Genomic DNA, 25,890 nt, shown 5'->3' on the forward strand with positions numbered 1-25,890 from the left:
CACGTAGATAAAAGAAATATCTTAATTTTATTTAAAAAATTACAAAAAACGCCAGGCCCTTGAAAAATGTACAATGTGATGGACTCAGTTGTGTTTATCTTTAGTAATTACAGTAAAATGTCTAACTCAAATTTTCTCCAAGTTGAAGATTTTGGGGTCCCCGACACTGATTTATGACTTGAATTTTAATTACGATCATTTTGGATAAAATAAATATTACCAGATTTCCATGAAATTTTCAGTTGTATCTACTGTCCAACACCCATTTGCAGACAATGTTCTAGTGTAAAACAAAATGACCCCTCGCTTTATCTCAACAAGATAAACTGTACAAGCATGTTCAATGTACTGTACCTGCAAAACTGTTCAATTCCGTTAATTACATTGAACATTTTTGCCAAAAGAACATTACATGGGCTGTTGTAAAATAAAAAGTTATCAAAGATTCTTTATATAATGCAAGAGATAAAAGTACAAATCTATGCAGAATTGGCATTTTTCACTCTTGTTATTTAACTCAAGTTTTTTCCTGTCCCTTTGGAGCTTCAAGTTAAGGAAGTTTTACTGTAAGTACTGTACATCTTTACTAATAATGTGACTTTTTCTATTTATTATCTCTAAAATAACAAACTTGAGTACTTTTATTTTTGAAGTTGAATTCCTAAACTTCCCTCTTATCAAGTGATTTCTTAGTTGTTTTGGTGACAGTCGATAATTATCCCATGAGATACTGACCAAAAGCATAAAAGAGAGAACGGCAGCCATTAAAAACAAACACAGACACTTCACTTCCCGTCAGTTAGGGCTGAAACCATCCTTATCTAATTTGTAGTTCGGGAAGGTGATTTTTGTAAGCCATTAACTTTTCGATTGCCAGGTTGGATCAAATGTGAAATTCGAAACAGATGTCTACAAACAGCTGCAGCAAATCCATGGCGTGTTTCTCCGGCAAATGGGGTTTAAGTTGCCATAACACAACTCTCAACATTTGACACTGAATATTTGCAGATCCTCAAATAGTTTTTTTTGTCAATTCTGGAATTTGTATCACTTGCATAGATGGGTGTGTACTTTGTTTCAGTTGGATCGATCTGCAAGATCGGATTGGTCCTTGTCACGTGATACAGATCACTTCCATCATGCATGTTAGTTGGCGGAAAGTATACAAGTTGGACCAAATGGTATTTACTCTGCCATTAAAATTGTTCACAGAATGTAACTTCCCAATCTTGCAAATTCTTCAAGTACTTCACAAATTGTACCAATAATGAAAATGTTGATTCTAATGAATTATTGTAAAATAAAGTACTAAACAGAGTTTTCAGCAAGTCAGTACTAATTTCAGGTGGAGAGCATATATTTTAAATTAAATAAATTAAAAATTGCAGCCTGGCATTGTGACCATGTCACAATAAACAAGCGGTTTGCCCCTGTACATCATACTTAACCAGCACGACTTCATTGTTAAAAGAAATCTAACTCTTCCAGAGAAAATTTTTGAACTGAAATAATGTGACTTCTGGTTTATACTGGAAGTTTGTATATAGTTAATTGGAGTCTCCTGTCCCTAACTTTCCTGACAATTTTGTTCACCCTGTTTGAAGCTTAATAACTCCTGTGTCTTTTGTAGAAAATATCTGAAATTTTGAGGGATTGATGCTGTTAAATTTTGGTGGTTAAAGGTAGAGAGGTTAGGAGATAATAGGAAAAAGCTTTTAATAATAAAATATCATAACAGATGGTGCCACAAAATGTTGCTGGGAAAGTTAAGCAACTCCTTGCTGAATTTTTTAAAATGTTTTTCAAGACAAGTTAGGGGATAGTGGAGATCTTGACCCACCACATATATCATTACATGCATTTCTGCACCCACATCACTTAAATTCTAATTTTATTATGTTTATGAGGTTTCAGGTAAAGAGAATGGTAGTAAACATTAAAAATGGATTGTTGTAAGACTTGGGTATGTCTTTAAAGCTCCATCTCTCTAGTTTCCTTGTGAATATAAAATGTTTAATCTGTTCAACCATAATACAAATTACATTGAAGCAAATATCAAATAATTGATGATGGTGGTGCACTCTGGAGTTAATCTGGACTCTCTAAGACTACTAAAGATAACAATAAATATTATATACAGGGTTTTTTGTAGTTACCATAGCATATAAGCATAGAAAATTACAACATTCACCAAAGCAAGCATATGATGCACACCATAATTCTCGACAAACCACTTGTCGCTGGTGCTCCTATTTTGGCCATATGTTTTATTTAATTTTTAGCTTCTCACCAAGGATTTTGCTCATTGCTATTTGACAAATGACATTCATAACCCATTAAGAGAAGTAAAAATTATCATCAATGGCTGCCTGATGCAAGTGAATCTTGTCAGATAGCCAATGTAGTAATCTGTAAGTTTGTTAGTCTTTCATTTACTAAAACTGCAATAGAGAATTGAATTACACATTGATCTTCTAGATAACCTACATATGATTGTTTACATAATTGGTCGTAAATGGATATAACAATTTTTACTTTTTACCTGTTCTGGCAATGAAAACCATCAGAAATCAAAACTGATAACCATTTATGGTCTCTTATTAATCTAAAAGCTTGGTTTGGTATTTAGGTACCTACCTACTTGCCTGGTTTGGTAAAGATTAAGTAGGTATTTACTTAATCTTAACTAAACCAGCTCCTCTAATCTCCAAAAATAAGCAGTATCTATCTGTTAAATAACTTCACTAGCATGATGAATTAGGATCAGTTTTACATAAATTATTCTTATACGATATACTAACACATTTTATTATTACATATCTAATTAACAGTTATTGTCTTACAAAGAAACACAAGTATGCTGAAATTCAAATGTCATTTTAAGTATGTAGGAACGTCACCTTTTTCTTTTCAAATTTCGATAAAGAAATTGCTGTCAAAGTTAATAAGGATGTGGAATTTTTTAAAAAGTTAATCAACCTGCTTCACTTGTTTTGCTTTCAATATTATTTCTCTGCAATTGTAAAAAAAATGTAAAAATCTTGCTCAAATAAAAGTAGGTTTGTGAATTATTAAAATTTCAGAAAAAATAATAACGAAAATAGAAATGAAAAAGATATTACAATGCTTCAGTTTTAACGTGTCCTTTTATACCTATTTTATATATATATATATGAGGCTCTGGACAGGTCTGAACGTTCATCAAAATTCACATTAAAATTATATATGTTAAAAAAAAAATACACGCTAGAAATAAATTTTTGTATGAAAACATGATACGAACAATAGAAGAATGTAAGTTCACAAGTCCTAAGATCGACCATCTCCAGTTGAGGATCAAATTAAACATTGATTTTGGCCTCTCAAAAGCTGATATCTCATTACACTTGGTAACAAGTGGTCTATCTCTTTGGTCACTTTTCCTTGTTCTTGCTTTCTATCAGAATGGGAGATTGAGGATAGAAATTAATAAAAACCAACCATGGTGCAGGTGCAGTGGGTGCAAGGCACCCAATGCACCTCCGCCATGGTTGGCCCTGTTCTATATGTTCAAAATAAACAGTTACATCAAAGCAATTGCAATTACTGTTTACAGTATAATTAACAATGGTAGTTGAGAAATTGAGTTTGTCCTGATTGGTACGTCTGTTTCATTCTTGTCATTATTGGTCTTAATCCTGAAATACGTATTAGAGATCGACTTCTTGTTTCGTAAATTGTTACCAATCACTGGATTAAGTAAAAACTTCGGACAAATTAGACTTAATGAAAATTTTGGACAAAATTGAAAATCATTCCATGTGTGTGTAATTATTCTGTAATTTTATTTATGAAAATTCTGTAACTTGTACCCTGTATTTTTCCAACAAACAGCATTCAAATTCCATTTGTAGGCAGAATGACAATGAAGTAATGTATTGTGACAAACAGAAGACCTTGTCTTAAAAATTTTAAATGAGGATAACTTTATGCAAAGTTTCTTTATTTGTATTTAAATCAATCTGTAATTAATCAAACTTTCTTTACAGAATGTGTCAATTTAACTTTCTTCCCCATCATTTTTATTCTGCAGTTTAAGAAAATAGATTTATGGTATCTTATCAGTACATTTACTGTATAATAATAAGATAATTTTAAATATACAGTAATTGCACACTAGAAATTTATTTTCTTACAAACTTAATTCAGAATTTTAGCAATTGTTTTAATCTTCAAAATCACAGTAACTGAGTAAAATTATGATAGTATTTATGTAGACCAGTGTTTTTCAACCTGTGGGTTGCGACCCCCAGGGGGGTCGCAAAGCCTTACGCGGGGGTCGCGGGTAAAAGAAAAAGACAAGTGTTTGTAGGTCCTACACTACAATAAATAAAACTACAATTTCAGTGAGAAGACTTTGCGTTTTTATTTTAAAGTATAGTTGGTTTTTCAATCGATATTAGGTCTCAACAGAAATAAAATTAAATACATAGTTTTAAAATCACTGATATAGTTTTAGTATGACCCTGGGGGGTTGCCAGAATTTTTTTAACTTGTAAAGGGGTCGCGTATTCAAGAAGGTTGATAAACACTGATGTAGACTAATGAAAAATGAATTATTTGTGCAAATTCTCAACTTCCTTCTGACATCAAACAAAAATATTCTATACAAGATTTATTAAAGCAAGAAGTATAAAGTGTTGAAATTATTTTACAATTTATCTATTTTAAATTCACTTATTCCATTGGATACACATTTCAAGGTTTAAACCACAAGATTCAACATTCTTTAGTTACCAAACAAAGTCAGAAAGAGAAATGCTTTAAAAATTTTTTTAACCTTGACTTAACGATTACCTCGTAGTTTTCCATTCAGATTTTTCTTCATACAGTTCTTTTAACTTCTCCAACACACGCTCTTTTTCCTTCTCTAAATGTTTGGCCCTCTCTGCATTCTGTCTCAGGCGACTTTCCAGGGTCTGCAGCAAAGGTCCGCTCACCACTTCCGCAATATGACACAGGGATTTCGTATACACTGAAAAAAAAAAATAGGTGTGATTCCTACAAAGTGATAGTCAAACAAACTTTTGAAAAAGATGCATTACCTGCATTGTTGTGTAGCCGAGTCAGCAGGTCCAACTCTGGTATCTGACAAGTCAAACTGTAGGCATCCTGCTCCTCCTGACACAGAATTCTGGGTAACTGAACCAGTGCATCTAGACAGGGACTGGTGACATGTGAAGAAGGAATGACGTGCAGAGGGATTTCCAGTCTCATATACCTATTTTAAAAAATTAATTTGTTTTTATTTGAAAAAAATCATACAATTCCTAATGCAAACCAGTAAAAGAAAAATGTGATAAACTAAGTTTACTATTTCATTTTAATTTTGCTTATAGAAAACATCTAATGAATTAAAAACAAATATGCTCTAAACTCTTTCTTTCAAAAGTTTGAGATGTATTTTTTTAATACTCAGAGTTATGTTTAAAACTGCATACATCTTTCCTAATTGAGCGGTGTTCTCTTAACCATTGCACAAATGTCAAAGTTGTTGCTAACTTCTCCAAAACCACTTAACCAATTTAAATAAGTTTTTGCATACAAATAGAAACCACCTTGGTCTAATAAGGAGAAGGTTGTACATTCGGGTCTCTGGTTCAAACAAAACTGGTGATCATATAGCTCCCATGCAAACAGTTCCTTGTTCAAATAATAGGATCCACTTCTTAAGTGTTTCCAAAAAAACTATCCTCTGAAAATTGTGTGTTTATCTTATAAGTCTGGAAGCTCCACATTTCTTCAGAATAGTGATAGCTCAGTGGGTAATGTGCTAGGCACCATAGGTACAGGATATGTTCGATCCTTTGCAATTTTAGTTTTTTTCTTTTTTTTACATGTAACATAATGCTAGTAATAGGTAAAATAAAATTATTATTATTATTCCTTGCATTTGAAGCTTATAGAACAAGATTAAAAAAATCATGATTTCATAGCATCTAACCAAGAATTAAAATATATGTCATCACAAGCAAATAAACTTCCGATATTACTGCTCACGGACTGAAAAAAAAAATGGTATGAAAATGGGTAGCATAGTTGCAGCGTTGTTTTTAATCGTTAATGTTATGAACAATTTCCTTGTGTTCTCATGTTTGTTACACTTCAAATATAATAAAACCATCAGATCTTAAAATAAATATGAAGAAATAAAAAAGTTTATTTAACAACATAAAAGTTAAATCTACAAAGACTTCTTTTTCATTAAACAGAAAATGATGTCATGACTTTTTAATCTCTTGTTCTACAAGCTTTAAACTTCAGGAATAATAACAGTAATAATTATGCTAGTGATAAGGTAAAATAATTATGTTACACATAAAAAAAAATGAAAAAAGAAAACTAAAATCACAAAGGATCGAACCAATATCCTGTAGGTGTGATGCCTAATGCCTTACCTACTGGGCTATCACCATTCTGAAGAGATGTGGAAATTCCAGACTAATAAGCTAAACAATCAATTTTCATAGGCCAGTTTCTTGGAAATGCTTGACAAGTGGGCCCTATTATTTGAACAAGGAGATGTTTGTGTTTGGGGTTATATATTCATCAAGTTTCGTTTAATTAGGAGACCCAAACGTTTGGCCCTCTCCTTGTAAATGGTGATGCAAACAGCAAATTTAAAATTAAACCTGTGACCGGAGATACACAAGGTCAAAGTTCACTTGAAAGATGAGACCAGATATGGAAAGATTAACTACATACGAACTTCTGATGCAAACCAGAAGTCATGTTATTTCAATTCAAAAATTTTCCCCCGAAAGGTTTTAGATGATTGGTACAACTTTATTGTTAAAGGAAAAGTATGATGTACGGGCATAAGTCACTACTAATTTGAGTGGAGAGCATATATTTTGAATTAAAAGAAATCACTTTTTAATTAATTTATCTTCATACAGACTGATCATAATTTGGCCAGTAGAGCAAAATTTGCTACAATGGCTCACTTGATGGTTATATTATGTGTGTTTTCTAAAAAATTTTGGGAGTTTAAAAACAAAGTGAAATAATTTTATTTTAATTATAGATGTGAATTGATGATTATTTGAAAAATGTGGTTCTATGTAAACTCCTCTTCCTTGCTCTAAAAATCCACTGCACAACTCAATTTGTTAGAAACTTGTCCATACATATATACAGTAAGGAGACATCAGTGCCAAATTTCACTCTAGCAGAGAATTTTGAAGCAAAATAATTTCCTAAAATGAAAATTGAATTCTCTAGTATGTATACTAAATTTGTTGAGATTTGCCCAATTGTTCTTTGTATAGAGAGTACTGAACACTTATTCTTTAATTGCTATCATCCTACAGAAGAAAAGAGTAACTGATTATTATTCTGGCTGATTAATTGCACATAATGTAATTTCTCCCCCTGTTTTTCTTATTTTATAAAAACAGTCCCCATTTTGTCATTATGTGAGATTGTCTTAACTACAAAAAACTAATTTGCATTCCTTAATTTTCCAGTGTAATTTACTTTGTTAATAAAAGAATAAAAGAATTTTAATTGTAAATTTTTAATGCTACAATGGAAACATTTTAGATTAAAAATTTAAATTAAAATATTTTTTGAAATACAAAAAAAAAAAAAATAATAAATAAGAAATTATCATTCCATAGCATTGTAAGAATTTTTAATAAAAATCTTGTCTTACTGGCAATATTTGTTAAAAAAATTTATGCTTTCTTTTCTTTATTAACTGAATATTTATATTTGTTGTAAGAAAATTCTTCTGTACGTACATAAAATACTATGCTAATTTTAATAATTTAATTTAATAATTTTTGAGTTAGCAGTGTCTTGTATTCCATCTGTTTCATGTTAAAGCTACTTGACTGAAAATGTCATCGAAAAAGTCAAAGTATTTAATAAAAATATTTGCAGAATTTGAAGATTGTTAAGTTATGGAGAAGTGTAATAACAAATAAAAACCAAAATGTAAATTTAACTGACCTGCTTTGTCACTCAAAATACAAACAGTATAAGTATCACTTATATTGTTTGTATTTTTACAACACCAGTATACAAATGGTAATACTTACTGAGGTGGTTCACCTTCCGGACTTTGATTTATTGATTGAAAACAAGTAACTTGAATTCTTCCATGCTGTAAAATAATTACAATAATAATATATTACTTTTGTTAAATGCCAATTATCATTTAGAATTTATGTTACTTTAGTAGATGATTCTTCACTAAAAACTGAAAATATGAGGCCCACGAATCCTTCGTCCATCATTTGATACATGGCTTGAGTCTGTACATCTAAGAATATATTTTACAAATTAATTCATTTGTATACCAATAATTTGGTAATTAGATAAACTTACCCACGTGAGATGGCCACACAGTGATGTGAGGATGTGAATGATACCAACCCAAGACTCTCATGGGGCGGCGTAAAGCCTGTGCCAATCTCTAAATTTTTTAAGAAAATTTTCAAATAAAAGCTTCTAATTCAATACATAACAAATATCTTTTAATTAACTTACTTCTGCCTGAGTTGAAGCATCAGACAACTGTTCCGGTGATATTTCCACTCTGTCTTTCCTTTTATCGGATCTCCGAAGCATGATGACGGCCGATATGTGAGAGATTCTTTTCTCGTCAATCTAAAATTTTAAATTAATAAATGAAGTTTTTCAAATTATCAAAATAATTTTTAAAAACAAATATTTTCTAATTAAATGGTCTGTTACTGGTTTTGTTGTGGATTTTAAAGAATTAAAAGCTATTGGCTTTTTTTCAGTAACATATACAAGGAGCAGTTGTCGTACAGAAATATTTTCATTGATAAATTCTATTTTTTATAAATATTACATCTCAATAAAATCTTAAAGTTTAAATTATTATTAAATTTATTCAACGAATGCAAAATAAACAAATGTTCTCTCTCTTGAAAGCCTTTATCAAATATCGAAAAAACATTTTCTTGTTGCCATAGAGATTGAATCAATGTCCTAGGAGTTAATCACTGTGACCTTTCTAAAAGCCCTCTAGATCTGAATCCTTTTTATATATTTCAATCATTGTACGTCTGCCTTTACTGGTCTATTCTGTGCAATTAAACCTGAGATGTCCAACAAATAAAACAAAAACATTAGAATACAATAAAATTTTTCTATTTTGCCAGATTTTGGTGTCAGTGAGTATTATCTTCCATCAAAAAAAAAATTTACTTGACTAAGCTTTAATTGTCAAGCATCAAATCAAACAGTAATTAAGCAAAAAATTTTGAAAAAACTATAAAAAGTTAATTTTTAATTTAGCAATCAAAATATTAATGAATAATTAGCAAAATTTTATATATATTTTTTAAATTTATACTCAATTCTGTGCCATTCATTTGTTTGAATTTTAGCTTTCGGGCCCGACAATTGTTCTATTATTAGCCAAAACAAATACAGTATTAAAAATGGTACAATTTATTCAATATTCACTTTACTTACAATTTCCTAATTGCTTATCTTGCCTCTTTTTAGTCAGATATTCCTTTGCATTTTATTCCAAAATAATTCAAGGTTACTGCAACAGCTCGGAAAAACAGGAAAAGACACCCTTTGTCATTTCTATATTTTTCCTATTTTGTAAGTTTACTTTACATTCTATAACTTTCCTAAAATCGGTTCATTCATGCAGCTCTCACTTCAGATATAAGCAAATTAATTTATTTCTTTTTCATAATCAGAACATTGGTAATTTTATTACACCTGCAAATAACTGCATGTAATATTTGTTATATTCTGAAGGATTGTTATAAATTTGCTAATATGCTGCAACGATAACTTTCATTAAAGTTTTAAGAGAGAAAACAAAGAACTTGATAAATAGAGATATATTTCTTTTTCTTCTTTTCCAAATAAACAAAAGTTACTATCCTAACAGTTATGAAATGATTTTAGATTTTTACTACGAATTCTGTCTGGATATTGTCCATATGTATTTTTTGCTTTCAATATTTTAATATTTTTTTCGTTAACTTTCAAAATTAAGAATTTGTAAATAGTTTCCGTAATATATGGTTGAATGATACTTTTTACAGAAAAAATACATTATGAGGATGAATACATGCAAGCTGAATACTTTTCAAAGTTCTCTGTATAGACATTCCCTAAATTATTAAACCATTTATCTGTTAATCATAGTGGTTTACCAGATCAAATTATTTTAAAAATTCATTGCACTTATTGTTTTTGCAAAATTATCATAAATCTTCACCTAACTGCCCACAAGTGATTATGTAAGGCACCATTGTTTTGAAAGCAATTTTTATCAGAAAACATTTCACTTACTCACTCATAAGGAATTAAGTGAGGAATGAATAATTATGTGGAAATCCACCTTTATTTTTGAACAGAAAATATTTTCTATTGGCTATCAGTTGACGATGGTTTTCTGTAAGTGTCCGCATCTGTCAAAAAGTAGGAACAAGGTGTACTCGATCCTACTTTAAACGTAATTTTTATCAGAAAATATCTTACTTAATTAACCACTCACAGGAAAGTAAGCAATGAATGATTACGTGGAAGTTTCATCCACATTTATTTAAGTCCATAAATGGGTCATTGCTAGATCTACAGGGATCCACGGACAAAACAGTATAGCAGAAACTAACTTTACAGCACTAAAAGAAAAACATTTTACTACGGATGATTAACTGAGACAGTTTACATGGGCAATTATGGAAGGATTTACAGTATTCATTTATTATTATTTTACCTTTTAATTTTTACTGTGACAAAAAATAAAATTTTTTTAATTCCATTATTTTTAATTATTCATAGATCAACTCATTGAATTGCTTCTTTCAATAGAACAAGAAACTATCAAACATTAAATGGTAGCAATTTCTGTCAATGTAGGATCTGAAAGACTGATAAAAAGTAATAGTTCTTATTTTTCAAACAAAATCCAAATTAGATGGAAATGTAGTAGTAGTATCAGTAGTAGTAGTTGTAGTTTCTATAATCTGTGCAACAAATGAACTTTATTAAAACAAAAAATAGGAAAGGCTCAAGCACTTTCAAGTACCATAAATTCATCATTGGAAACTCAATCAACCATACTCATTCAAAATATCTAGACACTGACCCATCTAAAACAATTTATGTCCCATTCTCTCACAAGACATTTACTAAATTCCTAGAAAAAACTAGTTTATTACATCATGTAACAATGCAGTTTTTCAGTATCACACAACAGGGAAACACTTTACTCTCAATGCACTTTACTAAGGCAGTAACAAAGAATAACTTAGTGTGCACATACTATTTTTTGGAAGTATTCAATTAAGAGTTAGTCACAACTGTTCTTGGAGAAAGAATTCTTCCAATTGTTTTGATTACAATCCTATCAATAGGACCATTTATTTATGTCCCATTATATGGATACCAAATTAACATTTGACATCATTTATGTGTCTAAAATAGAGGCTGGAGAGACATGTACAAAAAATGCAATAAATTAAAATTTTAAATATTTTTTTGTGTCAAAATAAATGTTCAAAGTAGAAGAAAAATTTCTAATGCATTACTTAAGCAATTAGAAGCATTTTCACCAGAAACCTTTCAAGCCTAAGAAACAAAGCAATAATATTTCTGACATGTCTCTCAATACTTTTACACCCAAATTATGCAGAAATTATCATATTCATTAAAATATATAAACATGTTAGTATGCATATTTACTGTACATAAACACACATACAGACAAGTACTTATGTATACATAAAGGTCAGTTTGGTTTAGTTTGACGGAATACAACAGTGCCAGGCTTGGACAATCTGCCAAGAAGACTTTCTACAGGAAACAGGCCCCTATTTAGACATCAGAAAACGCCAGGAAACATGATACGGTCGGCCATCAATCAAAAACAAACCCACCACCTGGATCCTATCATCTTAATTGTCCATCCACCAACTTAAAGGCCACACTACTATCTGTAATTCTTCGGACAGGTTGCTCGTTGACCCAGAAATTGATCGAATTGTACTTTCCTTATTGACAAAATACTCTTGACAATTTTTACACAATAAGTTGAAGATTTAATTGGATCCACAGAGCACATAGGAAAACTAGAATCCAAAACAGATTGCAATACATGCATCATAATAACGTAAACACAACAGATTAAAAAAAAATCAGTCATCCCCAACAGAAGGCAGTTACTGATGGCACGAAGGGTGCCACCAGAGAATCACCGAGAGATAAATAGCACAAGAAGCAGTCTACAAGATCTTTTGTCTTGCAACATGGTGAAGAGCAATGCAAGCATGGAACGAGTCACACAACAAATGTTACTGAGTGGCAGGAACTGTCGCAGTTAACCACAATGGCTTCATATCCACAGACAAAGCAAACGAAGTCCATCCAGTTTGTCAGTCGGTCGAAACATACCGTCTGGTAGATACATAAACGATGGTGTATGGCAATTGGCTAAAAATCATCCAAATGTTCAAAAATAGTACAATTAAAGCTCTGAACGAGACAGTCGGGACCTTATCAGAGCTCCATAGAAGCAAAAAAGTCAAATGAACCATACTTCTACAAATGACCCTTTGCAAGATACAGCCCCCGAAATCAGGTCAAGTAAGATGGCAAATTGCGTCGCTCCGCTACGACTATCACATTTAACTATTTAGCACAGGCAACTATGCCTGTTTCAAGTAGCCCATTCAACAGTTTGTAGAGTACTCAATGTCATATAGTTTTAGGGGGCATGGGGACTTGCCCCACCTGGGCACCGAGGTGCAAACTATACCAATGTGGAGCTTCAAACAAGGCTTGCCATTGCACGTCTCGACAATACGGAGAATAGGCAGTATACCAATATGTTAAAAATAGACCTTTACAGGCAAATATCTGGCAAAGGGTTGCACATTAGGTATGGTTCCTTTAGCTTTTTTGCTCGTATAGTTTACAATTCTGGGGGTGAGAAACCTCTAATTCAGAGCTTTAATCTTACCCCATGGGGCATCGTCGCCTATAATTAGGTACGTTCGGACAGGGATGACTATTTTTTGTCAAGTGCACGTTTCAAATCAGTCTCTTCGGCGACTAAAACTTTTGCTCCAAAGAGTCGCTCGCGCGCGACCAACTTATTTTGTCGTCTGCGAGTCCACAAATCTTTTTATGTAAGAGGTAATTAATTACACTAACGATATTAAAACGACATCGTTAAATATCGACGAGTTTAGTCTTAAAAGGAGTTTACCTCGCCTATTAACAGTCCCATGACCTCTTCCCTTTCGGTCGACAAGGAGTGGTTGAGACAGACCATGTACACGTCCGAAGGTAAATAAACACAAGCCGTGGCCATTTTTTATCCAAAAGTCAAAGCAAAATTAAAACACCGGAAAACCGTCCCGTTTCCGCTCCCAGCGCCCTCTACAAACTTTGGTCAATTACAAATTTTTACGAAATATTTTGAAATTTAAATATTTTTTAAAAATAAATTTTCTCGATTCGTTCCGAAATATTATTTCTCTCAAATGAATACGCGAAAAAATAATTTTGTTTTATAACAATTTAATTTTCTTGTATACAATTCCTTTTTTTTGTACTCTCCCCTCTTTAATTATTTAATTATTAATTAATTAAACTCTTTCGCCCTGTGGGCATTAAAAGGACCTCTTTTACCAAGCCCATTATGGGTTCGGCCAGGACCACAATGGGGTGATCGGGTGATGAAGGACGAGCCCGACACATCTCGGGTTTCCCAGTGTGGTATTTTGCCACCGTGACTGTTCGGCCATCAGACCGTCTATACTCTCCCCTCTGTGGGCATTAATTAAGGTTTGGTTTGGTTTATTTTCTTAGGGCAACGCGACTCGTAGGCGATCTTCCGAGCGGAATGTCTTCCGGAAGGACTTTTTATGAGAAATCGGTTCCTATTTAGGTGTTACAAACGCAGGAAACTCCACGTGATTGGCCCGTTGACCAAGCGCAAACCCGCGACCAACTATTAATGTTCGATGTATCCACTAAAGCTCTGTAAGATGGGTCTGGCACTAAGGAGATATTTTTCACATCCATCATGGTTTCGACCGGGCCTACAATGGGAATAGGTACAATCGAATATTTAGGGACGTGGTCCGATACATTTTGAACCCACCGCTGACGAAAACTTCCTGGAGAGTTGCCGGCCTGAATTCGATTCCGGGTCCTCCGGAGCAGTTGGCTAATGTCTAACCTCCTCGGTAGAGCTCCGCTGGACCAAAATTTTGATATGGATAACGACATTGAGTTTGATCCCCAGATTACTTAGATATTGGATAAATACTGAAAATTACCAGCACGGCACTATTACTCGGTCATTCGTCCGGCATCTCTCGATTCGCATCAACACAAATACGAGTTATCTTTCAATGCTAATAACCAGTTTTACGGATCGGCATCTTTTGTATAGTTTTGTTTTAATCGAAGCTAAAAAAAATGAAAAATACAAATACTTTAGGGAAACGACGAGAAATTCGAGCGAAAGCGCTCCGTGCGAGATTCGTAGTTTAAATCTGAATTAAAATTAATAATCAAACAATAAAATTAATTCAAGAATTGAGGCTTCGCTATTCGAACCAAGAAAGCTTATTTTTCTTTTTTTAAATTAAATTAAATATTTTTTGGCTATTTTTTTGGATGCGTAAGGACGTAATCGGGCATGCGGCGATCCAGCTGGGAATATCGAACACGTGAGTGGTAGCGCTGTTTCTTTCGATTTGTAGTAAAGCTTTAAACACTCGTATTTATATTCGTGACAAATTTAGGTTCGTATTATTTCTTTAATTATTTAACGTTTTTCAAAGGCCAATAGATGTTCGATGTTTCATAAATTCATACGAAGATAAAATATATTTTTGTTTAGAGGCCTTGTATGATTTTAGCTTTGAAAGAGACTATCGTCACGTGACCTAGATTTGTACCGCAAAACGCATCGAGTTTTACCTTGAACAGTCATTTTGGTTCGATTTGAATACATCAGTTTACAAAATTTTAGAGTAACAAATTCCAAACTTGGTGGGAAAGAAACAATTGAAAAGTGATGAGCAAAAGATAATCTACAAATAAACTTGGAAATGTTTTCTCCTTCTCTGGATGATTATGTTGATGATGATGCGGTGGCTGGACGGCTGAGGTAGTATTTGCGTATTGCTCCAAAGACAAGGAAATGAATCGGGCAAGCAGCCCCAGTAATTATTCATAGGGATCAGCTCTAGATATGTCTGGCATCTGTCCTTTGCCGTCCTGCCTCCCCGTTGTGCCTGGCCTTACACGTGTTTGGCTTAAAAAAGAGCCTTTTTAGTGCCCATGGGATGAAAAGACACAAAAATGAAAAAAAAACAAAAAAAAAATATATACATATATATACAGTCGACCCCCCTATAAGATAGAGATACGTTCCATTCTTTAGGAATCCGATTTCTTACGAATCCTTCCAATCACAACCCGACACGTGTCAAGTTTACGGACTACGGCTGATTGAAAGGTTTTCTTCCATAAAATTAATCGATTCTAGACTAATCCGACTCAACATTTCCAAAATACGTATATATTTTTTGGGAATAATCCGTATAAACTACGCTATAAACAAAAAATTGTAGGATTACTTACCGAGTGTCACCATTCGACATTGCCATTGCTCAACATTGTTTTCGTCGCGGAACAGCTCAGCAAAGAGCGGCCGATTTCTAACAACTTATTTTTCTGTGAAAACTTCGTAGAACTTCGGAGACATCATTAATATAAATAATTTTAATCGCCGTTGAATAAGAAATGTTTCTTTCACAAGAAATGTATAAAATTACAGTACTGTATTAGACTTACGGTACCTAATTTACATACTGACAGACGATAGTTAGCGTAAAAATCTCCGTAGCGTGGCGCCACGCTAGACGGCGGAAATTATATATTTAATTATAACAAAGTTACAATAAGTTAATATATAATTATATGTACAGTACCTAATTTATATATAATTTATATAATACTGTCCAGACGATAGAAATCTCTCCGTAGTGTGGCGCTACGGACGGCGGGAAAGTAGTTCGGCTGCCCGATGACGTTTGAGGTAATTATAGGGAATTTTTACTGTTTTTTATGGATACCGGTCACAATTTTTTCGTAGTTTTATAGGAATCGTAATTATAGGGACCGTAATTATAGGGGGGTTGACTGTACGTAATATATGTATATATAAGCCTAGCAGGAATGAAAATAATTTAGATTATAATTAGGGACACCAACTTTTGTGAGGAAAAGGCAACAAGCTGGAAAACAAAAACACACATACAAAAAAATTTCATTCATTTTTCAGAACATTTCCAGTTTTTGTTCTCCAAACAATTTTTAAAAAATAACTGAAATTCTATACAGTTAACAACACTATTGGTGATGTAGCAGACATTCCACTCAAATTCAATTTTTTGTCAAACTCAAAGCAATATATCTGTTGTCACTTCGTTAACTGCAATGGTGATTTGAATTTTGAGCTCTGCAAGATTTGCAGGTGAAGTGGATAAATGATCTAAGTCTTTAGAAGAAAAACTTGATGAAATCTCAGAAGAAAAAATTGAGAGGTGTCAAATTGAAGGAATAATGTGGTTGTACTTTTGGGCTGCTTGACTGATCCACCAACTCAAGAAATGTTTATTGAAGAAATCCTGACTGTCTGTACCATAATGGGGTATGAAATGGCTTTTAGAACATTTTTAAATGAACAAAGGTGCTCATTTTGGTTTTTCTTTAAATTAATGTCTAAGTTGATTCTGTAAGTGTCGATTAAAATTCTATGTGTCGTAAAGTCTGTTTTTGGATTTCCCTTTATGATGCTTTGGAATACAACTTATGACAAAGTGATTGGATGCCTTGAATGTTATCTATAGTATAATATAGTAAATGATAAAGAGTTGCTAGCAATAAAGTTGGTATCAAATCAAAAGTCACTTGAAACCTATATACCTTAAAACCAGCACAAATGTTTAATAAATTAATGTTTTCAACCTTTTTAAAAGATCTTCATAAAGTGAAGTACACCAAATCTCAATGGAAAGAAAATTACATCTGTGTTTGAATCTTACAAAATTACTGAGTTGTAAACTGTTCAGCTTGGAGCTCTTAAAAAACATTACTTGGTTTTAATATAACTACATTAACAAACTGTGTAAAGGTACTGTACATTATTAAATAAAATAAGGTGACTAAGCATGTTGAACTGCATGCATCACTTTCAGACCAGCTTGCTTATGTCAATATGTCTGTGGGACTTCAAACCATAATTTCCACTCATTTCAAAGACAAGGGATCTTTACCAATGCATAGGAATTGTGGTACGAGAAAATTATCATAAATTTTGTTATAGTTGAGAATCCTTGCCTATTGCTTGGGGATGTGGTGTTAGATTCCAAGAATCAAATAGTTAAATTGGTTATGAAATCAACCATTGGATTACATCAGGCTACTTTTCAGTGATTATATTTAAGTAATTACTAAATAATTAGGCACTACCTCTTATTAAATTTAATAATTATAATTAAATTAAGCAATTTAGAATATTCCGGAGTGCGAATCTGCAACTTCTGCTTATTGTACAGATGCATTGCCAGTTACGCTACCTGAGCCTCCAGTCAGATCTCCTCTTCCAGACAAATTCAAATATAACTATCCTTACTGTTATTTACTGTGCTAAGTGGGAATGCCTTCAGCACCCTTGTCCTACTCATATAAAAAAGATACATCCAATATAAATTAATAGTTAAGTTCTGTTAGTAAGCAGCTATTTATAATTTAAAGTATATTTATATATTTTTAATTTTGTACACAAAGTAAGGCAGAAAATTTTTTCATGTTTTGCAGTATACTGTGATTCAAAAACATTGGAGAACCATTGGCATAGAAGGTTAATAGGGCATATGATCATGCATTGCAAATAAACTAGTGAAGAAATGATTGTTATTTTTAAAAAAGATATACAGTATACAGTGTGTCCCATAAGTATGGAACTATATGAGTTATGTCAGTCTTTGTTTATTCTTCTACAGGTAAAGCATGACACTAAGTAAGCAGGAATAAATCAGTTACTTTGATGGTGGAATCCTGAGAAGTTGCCAAAGAGTTTAACGGGCTGCATCCTGACCACCAGGTGTGGTCAGCAGAATGTCTGAACGTGGCCCATTAAACTCTTTGGCATCTTCTTGCCGACTACAGGTCCCTGCCATCAAAAATAACTGAAATTCATTTCTCTTTATTTAGTGTTCATGCTTTACTTAAAAGAAAAAAATAAACAAATATAATTCCTATGGTTACAGACTTATGGTATATTCTGTACATGCACATATTTGTGTGAGATTCTTTTTTATTGGTAATTACAATAACATTACACTATTTTAATAATTTTTTGTTTTTTAAATAGCTATATAAAGAAAAACAAGAATGACTATTTAAAATACGTAGATGGGAAATCATGCAGCAGTTTGAAATTCTTTAGGGTATGTATGTAAATCATTGTTACCACTGTTGTTAAACAATATATGTTGACAAGAAAACAATTGTATATTAATTAAATACACTTTTACATATTTTAGTACTACACATATCTAGTCTTAAATTTTCAATGAAAAAAATGGATTAATTCAGTTTGGAAAGTTTCTTAGTTTTGATCATCTTTAATTCAATGCATTTTTATTGGATCCATTCTTTATTAAACACAATGACAAATGTTTGAAACGTTTTTTATATTGTAAAAATGATCCTTTGCTAGATATAACTCTCTGCTAATAAGTTAAAAATTGCAAACATTCATACAAAAGAATTCAATAAAATTTTATTTTGTTCTTCTAATTTTATCATGTAGTTCTCAAGTAATTATATATAGATCTATTTTTGCTCAATCTTTTCAAATTAAATGAACAAATTTGCAGTTATTAGTAAGATTCATGTTTGAAAAGATGCCTTAAACTTGAGTTTTTATTTATTTTATGCTATGGATAAATTGTATAAGCTAGTGTATAAAAAATCAAAATAATGTATTGTATAAAATCTTTGTCATTTTATTTACTACACATTGCAAAAAGATAAAATTTTTATTTGTTAGAGGAAGAGACTCCTGCATTCACACTATAAACATAGTTTTAAGATAAACAAAAGTTTTTATGTTGATCAATTTGAGGATAATTTTGCAGTTGTCATTGTCCACATCCTAGAGTTAATCGATTATTTTACTTGACAAATCTAATAATGCTAATTTTACATTTTTATCATATTACACACAATATTGAAAATTATCACAATAGAATGTAAATTTGAATGAAAAATAAAGTAATCCAATTTAAAGAACAGATATTTAAGTTAAACAACAGTAAGAGATTTTTGGTATTGTTTGAAATATTTATTATCCCTTACTGTACTGAATTGTATGATCTTTGATGATCCAACTTAGCATCCAAAAGAAGAATCCTGTTCGAATGTGATTTGCTCTCAGGCTTTTTGAAAGCAGTATAAGTTTCCATTGCCCATTAGGATGACAGGTTGTCAAAAAATAAACAAATAAATAAATAAATATGTAGCATGTGAAGTAGCCAACTGCCATTATTTGTGCCGATAAACCAATTGGTAATATGGAAACAAATAATGGCAAAGATTTTTACTTTCACAAGTAAGTTTAAAATGCAAAAATTGAAATATAAATCTATGTAAAATCAAAGAACAAACTTTCTTTTACCCAACTTTACATTTTTGGAGCTGTCACTGTTATATTTGTTTTCCAGGAAGAAGAAGTAAATTAATAACAGTTCCATATATTTTCTGAGTTTCAAATTAATTCAAGAGAAAAAAAAGGTATCTAAAGAAAATGCAAATATTTTTTTCAGTTTAAAAAATAGGAAAGGTTTATATCTATTTTAAAGGAATCTTTTCACTTTTAGGTAATTATTTTGAGGTTATCATAATTTGACTTTTGGCATCAAGTGATCTTGGCTTGAACAGTGGTCGGTATGCAGACCTCACTAAAATTTCAGATGTCTTTTGATAAAAGGTGTTTCTTGTAGATTAGGATGGAAAGTGACTATGCTCACATTTATTAATGCATATTTACATTATATGCATTTTGGTTATTATGTTACTATATTGCAAAGAGAGAGTTAAAGTCTGGTTATAGGTGTCTTTAATGGATCCAGTATAATTGTACATTTAGGTAGCATCATTCATTGTCCAAATCATACTGTCAGGCACCTTCAGATTGTCACTGGCACACTCCATTATCTATGAGCTTTTTCCTTGTTCCCAAATCTTTCAAACTGCCTCTAAAAATGAACTGTCCAGCAGATTTTGACTAATGGAGCAGCAAGACTTGTTAGTTCTCTTGAGGGAAAACATCCTTTGTGTCTGTAGTTTTTGTTTGTTGATACTCTGGGTATAATCTGTAGCAGTAAAATTAAAACTCTGTGGTGTCAATGATCAAAACTGAGATCTTGCAACTGTTTAATATATAACAGATTAAGGGAATGGTTATTTTAAGTGTTGTTTTCAAGGTTTTAGAGTGAATGAAAGAAAATTTGATTTTATATAGTTTTATGTTTTATTTTTCTACAGATTTTTGTAACAGATAGATAACAATAGATTCTTTACCTAAAAATATTAGCTGTTGCAAAATTTTTAAAATTTTCTGTTCAAGTCTTGAAAAGAATATTTTTTCTAGTATATTGTTTGTTTCTGTTTAAAAAAACATAATACATAAAAGATTGCAGTCGAGGCCAGCTTGAGGCATACGAAGTGCATGAATTCACAAAGGTACCAAAAAGAAAAAGTACTGAAGATAGATAGATCCCTTTGTATTTTTTTATATTCTGTTGCATTAAACTAATTTCAAATTACTTTTTTTTAAAAGGAAAATAAAATTAAGAGACAGAAGAGTTCTAAAAAAGACCCAAAATTAGAATTTGCTTGATAAAAAGCTAGAAAGACACAAATAATTTAATATTTAATTTGTGTATTTCTTTTAGTTAAAAAAATTTTAATAAAAAGCACTAGACTTGTTTCCGCACCCCAAATTTTCACTAAGTGAGACCAGCTCGACAAGAATTGAACTGTGCTCAATTGCTGTGATTTATATTGAAGTATTTCAAATCTTTTTGCTTGTCAACATCAAGATACAAATTGCTTGGGTGTTAATATTGACCTAGTTTATAATGTGGGATTTTCAACCTGATCTATATCATAGGAACATGTTTATAACATAAACATGTATTTTCTAATGTACAAATTTTATAAGTCTTTTATGTTTTGCTATTTTAATGAGAAAATATTTTATGATTAAGATTTTCAAAAGCATGGAAAATTCCTATTAAAATTTCATGTAGAAAGGGTTTTAATATTTTATAATTTCATGTTTGAAACATTTTTTCCAGAAAATCTTTCAATTATAGATAATAAGATTTAAATATTATTTAGGTAATTATGCATATTATTTATAAATTTGAATAAATGTCATGTTAAAGTAATAAAAGGAGAAGACAATTCCTCATTTTGATGAGAATTTTTTCTACAGTTGTCAATTTGTTCATCTGATCTTCTGAGGCTTTTTAAAAAATCCACAGAAACTAGTAATGGAAGCAATCAATTTATTGAATTGGTTTATATGTTTACAGCAATGCAACATGTAGGTGATTTGCCAAGGGGAATGCCTCCTGGGAGGACTTCCTTTGGGAAACTGGCCCCTATTTAGGTGTTACAAATATGGAGAAAACTTGTCCATGAGGCCAGCATGCTGGCACGATGCAAATCCACGATCAGCTATTGGTGTTCAATAGTTTTATCCACTTGGTCACTGGTGGGGCATATTTATAGGAAAGTAGAGTATATTCTCGCTTCTTTATGTCTTCAAACAATTATGTGATGATTTTTAATGTAATTGAAAAGACAATTACATCCAAAGTGATGTAGACAATTGGTTAATGCATTCAATAACAAATAACAACTGTATGAAAAATAATCCTATTAGAAATGCACATTTAGAAAGTTTCAGAAGAATTTGTGGACAAAAACAGAAATTATTACAATGACATGATTTTCCCAAAAATCTTATTCTTTGGTTAAAAAGTGAAAGATATAATATGAGAGAACTTTGTTAAAAACAAAGTACAGTAGAGCGTCGTTTATCCGAAAGCATTCCAGTCGGCAAATTTAAATTTTCGCTAGTGCTGTGGCACAGCAATCTTTGGCTATATCTTGGGCTACTCCAATATTTTTTTTTTTTTTGTGTGTGTGTTTTAGCTGGCAGCACTGGCACTTTTGTGTGGTGTTTTTCTGAGGACTGTGTGTCGTGCTGAATCGAACGTTTTTGATACTAGATCAACTTCTAAAGTATATTTTTTTTGTTTTTTTATTTTTCAATATATTTATTTTATTTGTACAAAATAAAAAAATAATTTTTAACGATACAATAGCCACAATTATTATTTTAAAAAGTTTTCGTTAGGCTTAATATCGACGAAAATTCAACGCGAAGCGAAACACAACGGAGAAAAATTTCAACACGGGATAGGTTAATATATTTTTCATATGTAATCGGTTATCCAAAAAATAAGTTATCCGAACAACCCCAGTCCCCAATTGATTCGGATAAACGACGCTCTACTGTAGTAATTTCTAACCAAGAGAGAGAGTGCTAAAATGACAACATAATTATACATACAGTTTAGACCCTTAAGGTTTACAGAGTGAATCAGAAATACCTGACTGTTTTTAAATTTTGATTTGCAAGCATGGTAGCCATTGACAAAATGTTATTTTTAAGACAGCAGTGATTTACATTTAATCTCCAATAAAAAAAATTATCTCTGCAAAGCAATAAATATTTACCTTTTCCCTTGAAATGTTATTTTAAAAACTGCCAGGTTTCTGGTGCACCTTTGTATATCTGTTATATCAGCAAATTGCTTATATTACTCGTATAATATACTTTGACTTAGGATGGACCTTCGTTCCTCTACACATAAGTTTGACATAAGTTTAATAAAACTTTTTTGTTGTAGCTATTAGGAAGTATGATGTATTATAGAGAAATACTTGGCTATGTGTATAGTTACATGGCTGGCACTATGGTTGTGTTCTATCATTTTGACCACATGAACCTGGCATTTGCCAATATGACTACAAATGCTTTACAAGATAATTGTCATAACTTCAATAGTCATAAGTCAAAGTATATTCATATTAGAATGTATTTTTCTATTTTATTATAATAGTTACAGGAAATAACATATATATTTTTTCATGTACAGTTTATAAATTTTTACAGTCTTTTCCAAGTAATCTTGAAAATCAGAAAAGACATTACTTTATTGGGTGAGTTATATTTTTTCAAGAATTTTGTATAATTACTTAAGGATTATATATAATTTAAATGTAATAATTACACACACAAAATATACAACTATATATTGTTTTCCTCAGAAATCATAGCTTAATCCTTAAATATACATATTATAATAGATTAAATGTTATAATTATTAAATCTCATATTTATAATTTCCTAAATTGTACTTTTTAGGTCTTTTGTTTTGTAAAATATTTAAAATATTAACACACTTATACACAGGGTGGTCATAAAGTAACTTCATTAACTAGTGGTGATCTCAGGAGCATGGAAAGCAAGGAATCCATTGAAACTTTTGCAGGATAAATATACAGTGATACATTCTTGTGATACACAAAAATAGGGCTGGAACACATCACAGTTATGGTTGATAGAACTGTAACTCAAAAATTTTGAATACGAACACCAGGAATTCATAATGTCACAAAATTCTTCATGATTGAAAACAGCATAAGTCATTGGACTGTTTGTGTACAACTGAAAACAACAGGGATATTGGTATTTGAACAACGGGAAGTGGGCAAGCCAGTACAATGACAGAAGACCCATACACATTTGCAGATGAGGGAGAAAGTGGGAGAATGTGTGCTTTGTTGAATTTCACTTGACAAATGCTTTTATACCGTGTGGCTTATGCCAAGGTAAGCTTTGACTATTATGCTGCCACCTCACTTGCAAATATGTCTTCTGTTGCAGGTATTGGGTTGCCCACTCCCCATTGCTCAAACACCAATAAATCTGTTGTTTTTCGTTCTACATACACTGTTTACTATCAAGCAGAATCTCATGACATCATGAATTACTGGTGTTTGTATTGGAAAATTTCAAATTACAGTTACAGTAAAAGTACATTAACCATAATCATAACACATGCTCTACCCCTATTTTCATGTATTGCAAGTGCATGCCACCTTGTACTTATCCTGCAAAAGTTTCAATCTATTTCTCACTTCCTGTTCTCCCAAGATTGCCATTAGCTGGTCAAGTTACTTCTGACCACCCTGTATATGTACTTTTACGCTATAGATATAACATGTGACTGAGCACGTAATCAGGAGAAATCTAGCCTCTTGTAAGATGGTTATGGACCTCTAAAGATTTATATGCTTCATTTGTGAAAGAGTGTAGTAACTTGTGTCAAAACCAAATAGTTTATGATGTCACCAAATTCTACTTTAGACCATAACTCTTGATCTACAACAAAGATGCTGGCTTTGTATGGATCAACACTTTGACATAATGAAACTTTCTCTTCATATAAAACAGTATCTCGTCCTGTCAGAATGTGAGAATAGCCTGCCATAAAAGCATCTTTTTTAGCTTTGTCTGTGATATAAATACACTGCAGTTCTATTAAGTTTAAACAGAAAAAAAGCACTGTCAACCTATCATATAATAAATCATGTTCAAGCTAAGCAAGCGTTAGCTAGAACACAAACACGACAAAGGGGCAGAGAAAATGTGTGTTTTATCATGTGGCATGCAGCCTTGAAACCTCTCTATACACACACACTGTAGTTGAGAACTTATTAATTTTAGATGCACAGGCTATGGCACCAAATGTAATAGAATGGTTGTTTTTGAGAGAAATGCTTTGACTTTTGTCTGGAGCTCTGCATTGGCATCAATCATTTACATAATTTAAAAAAAAATTTTTTCTGTAGTGTTAAAACATAATTGGTACAGAAAAACTATGTAGTATTGTCAGTCAGTTAGACACGTAACAAAATTTATCAAAAATGAAATATCTGTATGCATAATCTACACTTAATGTCTAAAATTAACCAATTAGTATTAATTCTATCGTATATATACAAATGGTTACCTATTTATCTCCCTACTGTAACTCTCAATCATAGATTTTGGATACAAATGTTTACCTGTTGTTCTTGGAGACTTATATCCTAATGTGAAAATATTTTTTCTTTCAGATCAAAAATAAAATGCTACCTGTGATTCTGACTGTTCTGCGAACTTATGCACCCTATGTGACTTTTCCCTTTGCCCTCATCATAGGTGTAGTGGGTTACAATCTAGAAGGACTGATCAGTGACCGTCAGACGCCTTTTAAGAAACTCAGTGTGGAGGAAGAGAGGGAAGAAAGGAGACTCCGCGAACAGGAAGAGAAGGATTCCACTTCCGTCGACAGTCTAAAAGAAAAGAAGTTTGTTCCCAAGACTCTCTTCGAGAAGAACGTTTCTCCCTCTCTAAAGTAGTTTAAAGTAGCTGGAATTAGAAGTAATGTGCTCCAAAATGGGGCGACTTGTATATAGTATGTGAGAAAACTTATTTTTAAATTGTAATTAATAAAATATGAATATTTAATGTCTATTTTTTGTTATTTTGTTTTTTTAGAATATCATTTGCTTTAATAGAGTTGGCTTAATTTTTTATGCTTAAATTGTTAACTAGGACTTATTATATTAGATCCAGTATAATAAGTCCTAGAAATAAATTAAGTCCTAGTTGACAATTTAAGCTTA

General features: G+C 31.8%; 1 protein-coding gene and 1 long non-coding RNA gene across 2 annotated transcripts; one reads left to right on the forward strand and one right to left on the reverse strand.

Annotated features, from left to right (window-relative positions):
• Positions 1-2,791: 2,791 nt before the first annotated feature.
• On the reverse strand, positions 2,792-13,439 carry LOC111612408 (lys-63-specific deubiquitinase BRCC36-like). Its single transcript, XM_023353614.1, has 8 exons — positions 13,256-13,439; positions 8,536-8,655; positions 8,374-8,461; positions 8,220-8,308; positions 8,085-8,149; positions 5,085-5,260; positions 4,837-5,014; positions 2,792-3,013 (listed from the first exon to the last, which is right to left on the reverse strand). Exons 1-8 carry the CDS (start codon positions 13,358-13,360, stop codon positions 2,971-2,973), a joined length of 864 nt encoding a protein of 287 aa, XP_023209382.1. The 5' UTR covers positions 13,361-13,439; the 3' UTR covers positions 2,792-2,970.
• A 418-nt stretch (positions 13,440-13,857) lies between these two features.
• On the forward strand, positions 13,858-25,353 carry LOC111612409. Its single transcript, XR_002754599.1, has 4 exons — positions 13,858-14,804; positions 18,446-18,521; positions 23,330-23,376; positions 25,339-25,353. It is a non-coding gene; the product is annotated as an uncharacterized LOC111612409 (long non-coding RNA).
• The last annotated feature ends 537 nt before the right edge of the window (positions 25,354-25,890 follow it).

The sequence above is a fragment of the Centruroides sculpturatus genome, unplaced genomic scaffold, assembly GCF_000671375.1.
Source record: "Centruroides sculpturatus isolate CEXI.00-Female unplaced genomic scaffold, Cexi_2.0 scaffold1795, whole genome shotgun sequence".
NCBI classification, from domain to species: Eukaryota; Metazoa; Arthropoda; class Arachnida; order Scorpiones; family Buthidae; genus Centruroides; species Centruroides sculpturatus.